At 45.8% G+C, this 11,933-nt stretch overlaps 1 protein-coding gene across 2 annotated transcripts; it reads right to left on the bottom strand.

Annotated features, from left to right (window-relative positions):
• Positions 1 to 260: 260 nt before the first annotated feature.
• Positions 261 to 8,608, bottom strand: GINS3 (GINS complex subunit 3). Of its 2 annotated transcripts, XM_047792350.1 has the most exons (3): positions 8,136 to 8,600; positions 3,638 to 3,871; positions 261 to 1,676 (listed from the first exon to the last, which is right to left on the bottom strand). In XM_047792350.1, the coding sequence occupies exons 1-3, from the start codon at positions 8,319 to 8,321 to the stop codon at positions 1,446 to 1,448; spliced, it is 651 nt and encodes a 216-aa protein (XP_047648306.1). In that variant the 5' UTR covers positions 8,322 to 8,600; the 3' UTR covers positions 261 to 1,445. The 2 variants fall into 2 exon arrangements, with proteins under 2 accessions (XP_047648306.1, XP_047648308.1); XM_047792352.1 differs by lacking the exon at positions 3,638 to 3,871 and having other exon boundaries at positions 8,136 to 8,608.
• Between the last annotated feature and the right edge of the window lie 3,325 nt (positions 8,609 to 11,933).

Genomic DNA, 11,933 nt, shown 5'->3' with positions numbered 1-11,933 from the left:
AATGAATTTCATTTGCAGGCCCTGACTCTACGTAAAAGCTCTGCCAGTAATGGAAGTCGTCGCTCTTTTTTAGGACACGGCACATCCCAGTGGAGAACGTCCCCGACATTTATGAGTATTGTGCAAACAAAAGAGCAGTTGCTAAAACATGGATTTATTTGGACATTACTGTCAAATACAATCAGACAAAAATTCTCTGATAGCTTTGCCTGATCATCTGCAGGACTCCAGTTACAGAAATAGAACTCGGACAGAACGTATGCAGGGGCAAAGTGGATCATTTATTTAGCACCAAAATCAAATTATAAAAACCTCAGTTCCATCTTAAAACAGGCATTTAAAAAACATTTCTGACATTCTAAGTCTGCCTCACAACATTGGCACAATTTGGAGACTGAAACCCCAACCCTAATTTCCAACGACACAGGCAGTGGTGGGAAGTTGGAAGGGGAGCCCCTTGAAAGGCCCAGGGGGTCCCAGGAAAGCTGTTCCCGACTCTGCCTGAGGTTTCCTCCTTGATCGCCAGGGGAAGGGTTTTGTGGTTGCTTAAATGGATTCTTAGTAACTGGTCAGGAATCTTCTCTGTCATAACATTGCGAAATTTATTGACGAGAAAAACAACGCTCACGACAGCCACGCTGCTGAGCTTCTCAAACAGCCCTCTTCATTAGGCAACCCTGAAGCCCTGATTTCAATGTCACGCAGGCTGGTTACCACCCTTTAATAACTACTTTGCAATTCCAAACGACTCCCTGACAGCTTTGCCGAGGAGGGAATGGCAGAACAGTGCCACTGCTCTAAAGATCTCAGAGGCAAAGCAAGCTCAGGTTAACCCTTTCCCGTCACTACAGAAGAGGAAAGCAACGTCTTCTCTTTAGTAAAAACCATGCCACTCATCAGCCTTTCCCTTTGCCTTCCTAATTCCTGGCGACAGTTTTTAGAAATTGGGGTAACTCCCCACAGGCAGGTGGAAGGGGATATTTACAGGTAGGCCCAGCATCCTGGGGGGGCTGTCCTTTGTGGGACCATGAGGAAGATGAGGCATGGAAGGTCAAGAGAACATTCTGTGAGCAGCCGAGGAAGGCCCATTTCCACCTGTGCTTTGGAGCTGGTGGAACTGGACATCTAAGGCCGTCCCCACTCCCGAGAGGAATCCCACTTCCAACTCTATTGCAACGTAGGTATTGATGATCCTTATTTGTGAAGGGCTTGGACTTCTCCCTGGCCGTGGGCCCCTGGGTCACGCAGGCCTGGGCTGGGGGTCAACAGGTGGGACACCCGCAGCATATCCTTTCCCCACCCAATGGTACCCCTCCCAACACTCCTGCAGGAGAGAAGCCGCAGGATGGGACGTGATGCTGGCCCTTTACAAGGCGAGCTGGGCTTCCATCAAAGACACACAGAGGAAGAAGTCTACAGGGAGCAGTTCTGTGTTCTTCCGGCCTTCAGTCTTCCATGTCAGGGAGTTTTCTCTTCTTGTAGTTCTGAACAAGGTTGGAAGCTGTGATCTGAGATGCCTGGCCCTTCTCCCAGCACTGAAAGTCATTCAGTCCTTTCTGCCCTGTTTGAAACAAGCCTCTCTCCATTTCGTCCAGCCTGGCTACCAGTGCCGAAGTGTCTTCATTGTAAGCGTTCTGGGCGGAGTCCATGATGCGGCGGAAGCGGCCAATAAACATCTGAGGAAGGAGAGAGAGAGAGCGAGAGAGCGAGCAATCAGATACATTTTTAATCCCTGGACGTCCACACTGCGTGAAAGGGAAAGATCTGGTTTAGGACTTGGTCTGAGTCTCCACTGCTGCTCAGGCAAGTTACTGCGAGGGGCCGAGTCTTGGTCTCCTTGTCTGGACTGTGATGAAAATCCACTGAAGCAACATGTGTAGAGTACCCGGCAAATGGCGAGCTCCTCAGAAAGCACTCCCCGTTATTATTAGAAAAAAAGGCCATAAAAATGTATTGTGGGGAGTTCCCGCTATGGCTCAACGGGATCGGGGGCATCTTGGGAGCGTTGGGATGCAGTTTTGATCCCTGGCCAGCACAGTGGGTTAAGGATCCTGCATTGTCCAGCTGAACCCAGGATGCAAGTGCAGCTTGGATCTGATCCCTGGCCCAGGAACTCCATGTGCCTCGGGACGGCCAAAAAAGAAAAAAAAAAAACCTACTGTGGTCACGTGCAGACAGGTTTCAACCAGAAAAGCCTCCTGATTTAACTGAATGCAGTTTCTACTTTTTTCCCCTTCCGTCTGAGGGCAGGAGGGAGACGTAGGGTCTGCGAGTGTCATTTTATCACAGGGCTCTGAGTCCACGCCACAAGCCTTTGCTGCAGTTTCTTCAACTGCCTCCTGGTGGCGTCATCTTCTGTGTCAACAACCTTAATCTACAACACGTCAAAGCAGTGATGCAAAATGAAAACATGTCACACACTAAAAAAGGGCAGTCTTCCAAGTCTAAAACATGCTCTCGTGACATCCTAAGACAGACGGATCCTCCTTTTCAGCTTTCTGCTCAAAAGAGTTTCATCAGCTCCAACTATCTGCAGTCGAGGTATTGAGGTCTTTGTCTGAAAGGACAGCAACAAAGTTTTCCTTTGCTGCCCACATTAAAAGCAGCACTGGGACATGTTAGGCCAAACAGCCCTGGAGGCTGAGGGAGGGTGTCTCCACAGTCCAGGGAGCAAACATGTTTTAAGCCAGCAGTTCTTGTAAAGCTAGAAACAGGGAAATAAAACCCGAGCTGGAAAGGATGGTTTCTTCTAATATTAACAGAGTAAAAATAACCTTGGAACATTCAAGTCAGATTATACTGTAAAGGATGGTGACACATGAATAACACTGCTTTGTCCATGCAAAACAGTGGTCACAGTTTAGTGACACTGCATAATCTCACGACACCTTTATAATTTTGGCATTATCATCATCTCCATCTTATAGGTGCAGAGTTGATGCCTAGAGGACTCAAGGAGCTTGTCTGAGTCACACAGCTAGTTCGTGGCCAAGACAGGATGTGACCCCAGAACAGGGGAGAGGAACAAGGAACCAAATGATGGGTGTATCTCCAACAGGAATCCTCAGGCCTGTCCTGAGGCCAGGCTGGGACTATGTATTTAGGTGTCTGTCACCTGTAATCAACCATCACTCCTTTCTGATGGCCAGGACTTCCTGTTGGCCCCAATTCTTAGCAAGCACATATGAAGAGGGGCAGACAAGGAGTTCCCACTGTGGCTCACCAGAAACAAACCCAACTAGGATCCATGAGGACACAGGTTCCATCCCTGGCCTCGCTCAGTGGGTTAAGGATCTGTTGTTGCCGTGAGCTGTGGTGTAGGTGGCAGACGAGGCTCGGATCCTGAGTTGCTGGGGCTGTGGTGCAGGCCGGCCGCAATAGCTCCGATTCAACCCCTAGCCTGGGAACTTTCATATGCCACGAGTGTGGCCCTAAAACACACACACACACAAAGTGCCTGACAAGCCACACGTAAGTGCATATATAATTGGCAAACACAGTCTAACTGCAGGCTGGCCTGGAATAATAATAAATTGATGATATAAATCATACACTTTCCCGGGTAAGAGTCTGGTGGCTGCCTCGGCTGGCTCCCGAGATGTGTGCAATGCCACAGGTTTTCACAGCCATGACTTGCCTGCAGGAGAGCCTGGGAGATGTCTGCATTCTCTGGGCTGTCAAAATGCAGGAGCTGGGAGCCGAACCCATAGAAGTGAGGCCCCATTTTGTGGAGGTCCACCACGTTGGCATCTGCACCGAACACCGTCCTCCAACCCTCCTGGTAGATCTTGGGAAGTTCCACCGAAAGGATCCGCCGCTTGTTGTCGAAAAGTCCTTTTGCTAGCCACAGAGGGAGCTCAAGCTTGGAGCCCTGCACGGGACAGGATCGTAGATTTTAAACACATGTAACACGGGAGACGTGCCTGACAAAAAAGGAAACGCCCATGGCCTGAGGGAATATCAGTGCCGCTTGAGGCGAGGGATGGTCAAACGCAGACAATGTAGCTGTGACTTGAAGAAACGAACTGTGTGGGCTGATGCTGGCATGTGCTAGGTAGAGGGTGCCTACTTAACCAGCTCCCAATTAGCACCTTGGAGGCTGACTCTCCAATGAGCTTCCCTGGGAGACAATATTTCATGCATGTTCATTGTTAGAATTAAGCGTGTCCTGCGTCCAGCCCCGTCCACTGGGACAGGACTCTTGGAAACTTGTCTGGTTTTCTGCAAACGGCATCTCATGCACCCTTTCTCTTTGCTGATTGTGCTCTGCATTCTTTCATCGTATTCACATTTAAACATAAGTGTGACTATCTGATGTGTCTTGTGAGTCCTCTTAGTGAATCATCAAACCTGGAATTAGTCTTTGGGATCCCTTGTACAGATAGAAATGGAGAATCTATCATCAGAAGACTCAGAAATCAAGAAGCAAGAGGAGATCCTGCTGTGGCTCAGTGGGTTAAGAACCCAACACAGTGTCTGCGAAGATAACGGGTTCAATACCTGGCCTTGCTCAGTGGGTTAAGGATCCAGCATTGTCGCAAGCTGCAGCATAGGTTGCAAGTGCAGCTTGGATCTTGTGTGGCTGTGTCTTGGCATAGGCAGCTGTAGCTCTGATTCAACTGCTAGCCTGGGAACTTCCATATGCATCAGGTGCAGCCCTAAAAAGAAAAATAAATAAATCAACAGAATAAAAATTAAAAAAAGAAAGAAGCATTACTAGAGAAAAGAGGGACATTTGACAATAACAAAAGGGTCATTAAATTCACAAGAAAAATATAAATATCTGTCTAAACTGACAGAAGTCTTAAGAGGAAACTGAAAAATCTGTAACTATAGTGGGAGACTTTAACATATCTCTTGAGATAAATAAGAAGTAGCAAACAAAAATCAGTGAGAAAACAGACAATCTCAACAAAATAAATAACCAACTCGACCTCATTTGTAGGTAGAGATCATGTACTGTGGATCATGACCTCACAGTACGGGAGCTTTTCAAGGGCACATAGGTTAAACTGATCTCATGCTGGGGCTTAAAGCAAGTGTTAACTTTTGAAAAACTGAAATGATTCAGACTACATTCTTCGACCACTGGGAATTAAGCCAGAAATCAAAACCAAAAATGTACAGAGCAAAATCCCCAAATGTTTGGACCTAAGCACCAGTCTTCTAAATAATCCATGGGTCAAAGAAGAAATCACAATGAAAAATCAGATTAAATGAAAATCAGATTAAAACTTGTGAAATGTAGTTAAAGCTGTGCTTAGTAGAAATGCCCACCATAAAGTTGAAAAATCAATGACCTACGTACCCATCTCAAAATGTTAGGAGAACAAAGAAAATTAAGTCCAAAGAAAGTAGAAGGAAAGTACTTTAATTAAGATAAGAACTTAATGACCTAAAAGTATAAATGAGAAAGTTGACAGAGCCATTACTTAGTTCTTTTAAAAGCCTAATGCAAGAGTTCCCATCGTGGAGCCCGGAAATGAATCTGACTAGGAACCATGAGGTTGCAGGTTCCATCCCTGGCCTCGCTCAGTGGGTGAAGGATCTGGCATTGCTGTGAGCTGTGGTGTAGGTCGCAGACGTTGCTCGGATCTGGCATTACTGTGGCTGTGGTAGGCCAGCAGCTGTAGCTATGATTAGACCCCTTGCCTGGGAACCTCCATATGCTGTGAGTACAGCCCTAAAAAGACAAAACAAAACAAAAAAAAGGGGACTAATACAGTTGGTAAACTCCCAGTAAGACTAATTAAGAAAAAGATCACGGGAGTTCCCATTATGGCTCAGGGGTAATGACTCTGACTAGTATTCATGAGGATGCGGGTTGATCCTTGGCCTCGCTCAGTGGGTTAAGGATCCAGTGTTGCTGTGAGCTGTGGTGCAGATTGGGGCTTGGATCCCCCATTGCTGTGGCTGTGGCGTAGGCCAGGGGATACAGGTCTGATTCAATCCCTAACCTGGGAACTTCCATAAGCCTCAGGTGCAGCCCTAAAAAGACCCCCCCCCAAAAAAAAAGAAAGAGAGAGATCATAATTTCTCAATAGAAAGAATAAAAATCCAGACATAGTTATAATTCTACAGATGTTTAAAAAATAGTAAAAGGCGGAGTTCCCATCCTGGCACAGTATCTAACGAGTGGTTAGTGGATCCAACTGGGAACCATGAGGTTTTGAGTTCGATCCCTGGCCTTGCTCATTGGGGTAAGGATCCAGCGTTGCCGTGAGCTGCGGTGTAGGTCGCAGACGAGGCTCGGATCCCGAGTTGCTGTGGCTGTGGCGTAGGCCGGCGGCTACAGCTCTGATTCGACCCCTAGCCTGGGAACCTCCATATGCCGTGGGAACAGCCCAAGAAAATGGGAAAAAGACAAAAAAAAGAAAGAATAGCAAAAGGCTATAATTAAAAAAAAAAAAAAAGAGTAAAAGGATGTTCTGAGCAACATTATACCACTATATTTAAACATTTAAATATTCAAATTCCTAGCAGGAGGAAAACCAACATATCAAAAGTAACACAAGAATAGAAAATCTGAATAGTCCTATATCTAAGAATGAAATTAAATATGTGACTTTTTACTCAAATCTCCCATGCAGAAGAATCCTAAATAATTTATGCAGACACTCTGCCCTCAAGGAATGGAGCATAATTCCCTATTCCTTAAGCATAGCTGCACATAACAACTTCCTTCCAGAGAGAACAGTGTGGAAAGGGTGAAAAGAGTAATTTACAGTGAAGAATCCTGACAAACCCACCTCAGCTAAGTGATCAAGGTTCCTATCACCATGATAAGTCACGTTGATGGTGTATACACCCTGGCAAAAGGGCACTTGACCTCTATGCTCTATGGTCTTCCTCCTCAAAACACTGTCTAATTATGAGAAAACCATCAGACAAATCCCAAATGAGGAACATACTCTACCAAATAGCGGGTCAGCACTTCACAAAATTCCTGATCATTAAAACCAAGGAAAGTCTGATAAACTATCAAAGCCATGAGGAGCCTGAGGACCCATGGCTACTAAATGCAATGTGCTGTCCTGGATGGGATCCTGGAACAGAAATAGGGCGTTAGGTAAAAAAGAAGGAAATACGAATAAAGTACGTAGGGCACATCTCTGTCTACCAGTGTGCAAGAGAATTAAACCCTTCACTATCATATTGAGTTTTCCGTCAATAAAGAATGTCTAAATTCTTTTTTAAAATGAAGATAAACTTTAAAACATTATTTAGAAACACGGAGGTGAATCTTGAAGAAACTCTGAAAAACATAGACTGTGGAGATGGGAAGGGACATAGCAAGGCAAGGCCTGCTATGTTTTGTTATAAATCTTTTGGTACTATTGACTTTTTAAACTTTGCATATGTCCTACTTTGAAAAAAATTAAAACAGACCAAACAAAAACACCCTTCTAAACAAAACTCAGGTTAAATAGGAAATCAAAAATAACCATTACAAGCCAAGTTCCTGGGACAAACTCGTATTTGAAGTCATGCAGTCTTAGGATCGAATCCAAGCTCACCGCTTATAATGAGTCCCTGGCCAAGTTTCCCAACCTTTCTGAGCTTCAATTTTCTCCCATGTAACAACACTTAACAGTAGGGTTGTTGAAAAATTAAAGGCTAATACACGGAAAACTATACTCCCCCTGCCCTATCCATGCTGGCAATAAAACTCTCAGTAAATGGTAGGTGATACTGTCATCGTTATGCAGGAATGAAATTAGCAACTTGGGGCTCCTCGATATTATTTGCTCCTACAGGAGCAAAAACTTTTGTTTTAAGGCAAAAGTGGTCAGAACCATTGGTCCTCAAGTATTCAGTCGGTGCCAATTCTAAAGCAAGAACACATGCCGGGGAGAGAAGACACTGCTGAATTTGGTTGGTTTCAAAACTGAGTGTTGGAGGGAGCTCAACGACTCAGTGTAAATTTCGTTTCCGTAAGGGTCGCGGAGAGTAGATGGGGAGAAGGATTCTGGAGCGCGGGGAATCGGCGGACGGAACTCCTTTAGCGCACTTTCGGGCCCCTCCTTAAAACTACAGATCCCAGGAGGCAGCGCGCCCGGCGATGCGGCCCCAGGGCCGCAAGGCCCACTGGGAGTGGTAGTCTTTTGGTTAGGGGATCCGCGCCAAAGGCTTACCTGAGGGATCGCGTTGTCAGTCTCGGCCCCTCCGCTCCGGTCCAGGAAGAAAGTGCCGAGGCGCGGCATGGGGATCTCAGTGCGCACCGGGAGTTTTTCGTGGGACATCAGGATATCGTCCAGGGAAAGAAAGTTCTCCTCAGGCCCCAGCGCACCCGACTCCACCCGGAAATAAGCCTCGGACATGGCGGCGGCTGGAGCTCCTCTGCTTCCACTCTCGTTGTTCTGGAGACCTCGGGGAGTCAGGGATGTAGAAGGAGGAGGAGGTGGCGGTGTCTGAGGCTGGTCAGGATTTTGAAGGTTGAGGAGGTCCTTGCGGCCACCTGGTAGGATTCAAACTCTTTTCCCGCGCCCGGGGTTGGGCCAGACAGAAGCAGTCGATGTAGGCGGGTCTTCCCAGGCAGAAGCAATCGACAAAATCTGCGGATTTGGTTTTGCGCAACTCCGTGGTGAGGGAGCAGTAGGTGGATCCGCACTAAGTTTTCTTCCCGCAGTGTACCCCAGGGTGAGAACTTCAAAGAGAAGCAGGAAATGCCTTTGAAGCTGCAAGAAGCGTCTGCACTAGACTGAGTTATGTGGTCTTTTAAATGTTTACATGAAATTAAAAACACTTTGCAGTACATTTAGGGCCTTAAAAAAGACCATTGCGCCCTTCCTCTCAGGCCTGATCCAGTCTGGCTTAATTATTACAGTTTGTCAGTCTCTGAGAACCTCTGTTAATCTTGAAACATTAAAAACAAAGCAACACTCTAACACTAGCCCCTGACAGTTATTATAGACTTTTCGGAGGAGGTATAGTAGGGTAGATGTGGGTGGTGATGGAGGAGCACACGTGGCTTGCAGAGGTCCTGAGTCTATGTCAGGACCTCCCAGTTCACCTTACCATCAACGGCTAACTCCATTTGTGGCTTTTATTTTAAATCCTTAAAAGAAGAAATCTGATGGGCAGTTCATCTCTTTTTGAGGCAGGCCACAATGGTCATAGGTGGCAAGACATTCCATAGATTGGGATGTCTTGGCCTGTCAGGTGCCATCACTGGTCTGGTGGGAAGGGGATGTGGTACCAGACTTGGGGGCGTTAGTCAGGGCTATGGATGGTGGCAGAGTGTTGAGAGAAGCACTACAAAACTTACTTCATAAAGAAGGACATTCTGGGCTATAGAGCCATGAGCAGAGGGTTCATGGAAAAGGAATGTGTATTCATCATGTTTTTTATTTTCTGTCCTTTATGAGGCTTTGATATCTTGGGGCCTTGCAGCTCGAGTAGGAACTGTTCTTCCCAGGGTGAGCTAATTCCTAGAGTCGCAAATAACTTGCCTGTGAACATGCCTTCCATGTACAAACTAACTGATCCAGAGCCCATATCCCAAGCCTTTATCTAACTCCCACATACCAAACCAGTATTTCCCTGCCCTAAATCACCCCAGGGCCAAGTACTGGACAGTTGGAGACCAGCCTTATTCAAACTATCCAATCCTAAACTTGTTTAAACCTGCCTACTCTGCCTCACCCATTTCTTCCCACAGAAACCACAGTAAAGGCTTTGGGAGTGTTTTCAGGGTCCCTCAGTAAAGGGGTGTCCTCCCCTCCCTCCTTCTGCCTCCTGACGTGCCCGTCAGGTACTTCCCTGTGTGACCCTACATGACATGATATGCTCTTTTCTCTTGGGAAGGGTGAGCATTAAAACTTCTTTCAGTGGCACAGACCACTCTGTCATCACTCAGTGATCTCTGTAAGTTAAAGCCTGGGCATCGACAAGACAAGAGGCAGTGGGGGAGGCGGGCAAATCGTGGAAAGCCTTGGGAGCTCTTCTTAGAGGGTTAGCCTATTCCATAGGAAATGGGAGGAAAAGTGTAAGGTTTTTGAGCCAGTGATACCATATATCTGAGCTTTAAGTAGAGAATTCTGGCAGTGGGTGAACAGGGAGCGATTAGACACAGGGAACCCCGTTTGGAAGCTGTTCAGTGAGCTGTACCTGGCAAGTAAATGGATATAGAAAAGAAGGATCGAGAAGGTCAGAGATGATTGAGGTTTTTAACTTAGTTGATTAGGTGGATGGAGGTGTCACAAATAGGTGTGCAGAGTACAGGAATATGGGCAGCTGGAGGCAGAAGACGAGTCTGGTTTGGCACTCATGGAGTCTAGGAGCCACTGAAGGGGCTGGGCTGCAGCCCAGTGGAGAAACCAGCCTTGAATTTTTAGTTCCCTATTTTGTGGGAGTTACCCAAGAGTCTTTTTCTGTATCATATTTTCAATGTTTAGTTTGCTCTCCTATTCAATACAAAAATAAACCTAATTTATAGCCAAAACTTATAATGCCTCTGATGAAATGGATCTAGAGTACGGGACATAGTTTGGATGGAAATATAAGTTAATTTGTCTAATTGAAGGCAATGTGTGTTATTTGCTGACAAGGATAGTAAGCTATTTTTGATGTCGAGACGGTTGAGATGGATGCTTCATGATCTATCAGTGCCAAAGGAAGGCATTATTTTTGTTCAGAGACTAGAATGTTGGCTTAAACTCAAATACCACAGTTATTTTGATACTAAGGTAACAGGCCAATGTTTGAGATAAAATCAGAGTACCTTGTTTTTCTAATTTAATGTCACGGCTCATCGCGAAACTCTTATTCATCGCTTTGATGTTTTTACCCTACTTAATGTTATCTCCTCGAACTAATAAGTAAATAAGCTAAAAAAAATGAAATGAGTGTAAGTCTGAGCGTATGATGCTAAGCATTTGCATTAATTCATTGACAAAAGTGGCACATAGTTTATCAAGTATAGATCGGTTTACAGCCTAAATTATAAAAGCCAGTAATGCTTCTTTTTTCTATGAAAGCTGGTGTTCCTTAGTACCTAGCCAACCAATCTATGCACCAGAATTACACCAAACAGAATTTCAGTATATTTATAATCTTCAGACTATATTCAGTAAATGTGCAATATATGGAATTTCAGTCTTCTGAAAAGTGTCCGCTGAATCCCTGAAAAAAGAGAGTAGTTTTTCCTCGCCAGTCATTTCAAGATTGCGGAATTTTAGACCTGTGGAACTGTGTAGCATAAAGCAAAACCACTAGCAGCTTTAAATTTGTTTTGAATCCTAGTGCTTTCTAAAGATCTTCCATTGGGGAAGAATTTCTCACAGTGGGGAGGCTGTGATGCCAGTGACAGAAATGCAGATCCAGGGTGTGGGGAAGGGCATATGAGGGGTGGGGCAGGAAAGAAAGAAATGCATTGGACTTTACCCTCCCAGTCACCTGCTCGGCCAGAAGTTTTAGGCTGTTCCTTGATCCCTCACTTGGTCCATCAGCAAACACTGGCTCTACTTTCATAGTTTTTCCAGAATCTGACCACTGCCCATCATGCTGGTCCAGGCCACCATCATCTCTGGCTGGCAGCTACTGGTGCTTCCTATCTAGCCTTGCTTCTGTCGATGACCTCTTTATCGTTCCTTCAAAACCTCAGGCACTCTCATTCCGCTGGGCTTTCCACTGTCTCTTCTACTCCCTAGAATGTCTTTCGCTTGGATTTCCACATGGCTGGTCCTGTTCAGGTGTTTCCTCAGAAGTCACCTTGAATAAATGAAGCAGTCTCAACAAGGCCTTCCCTAGCCCCCCATCCACAATTTATTTTATTTATTTATTTTGCCTTTTGGGGGCCGAACCCCTGGCTCATGGAAGTTCTCAGGCTAGGGGTCGAATCGAAGTTGTAGCTGCTGGCCTACACCACAGCCACAGCAATGTGGGATCCGAGCCATGTCTATGGCCTTAACCTTAGCCGTGTCTATGCTCCT

The sequence above is a fragment of the Phacochoerus africanus genome, chromosome 8 (genome assembly GCF_016906955.1).
Source record: "Phacochoerus africanus isolate WHEZ1 chromosome 8, ROS_Pafr_v1, whole genome shotgun sequence".
In the NCBI taxonomy this organism is placed as follows: domain Eukaryota; kingdom Metazoa; phylum Chordata; class Mammalia; order Artiodactyla; family Suidae; genus Phacochoerus; species Phacochoerus africanus.
This window is presented reverse-complemented; position numbering and strand designations above follow the sequence as displayed.

Bases quoted from the DNA above. Each gene is read 5' to 3' on its own strand.
- GINS3 (XM_047792350.1), bottom strand. From the start codon at position 8,321: ATGTCCGAGGCTTATTTCCGGGTGGAGTCGGGTGCGCTGGGGCCTGAG. The intron at 3,872-8,135 runs GTAAGCCTTTGG...TGTCCCGTGCAG, and splicing joins CTGACAACGCGATCCCTCAG to GGCTCCAAGCTTGAGCTCCC. The intron at 1,677-3,637 runs GCAAGTCATGGC...CTCCTTCCTCAG, and splicing joins TCTCCCAGGCTCTCCTGCAG to ATGTTTATTGGCCGCTTCCG.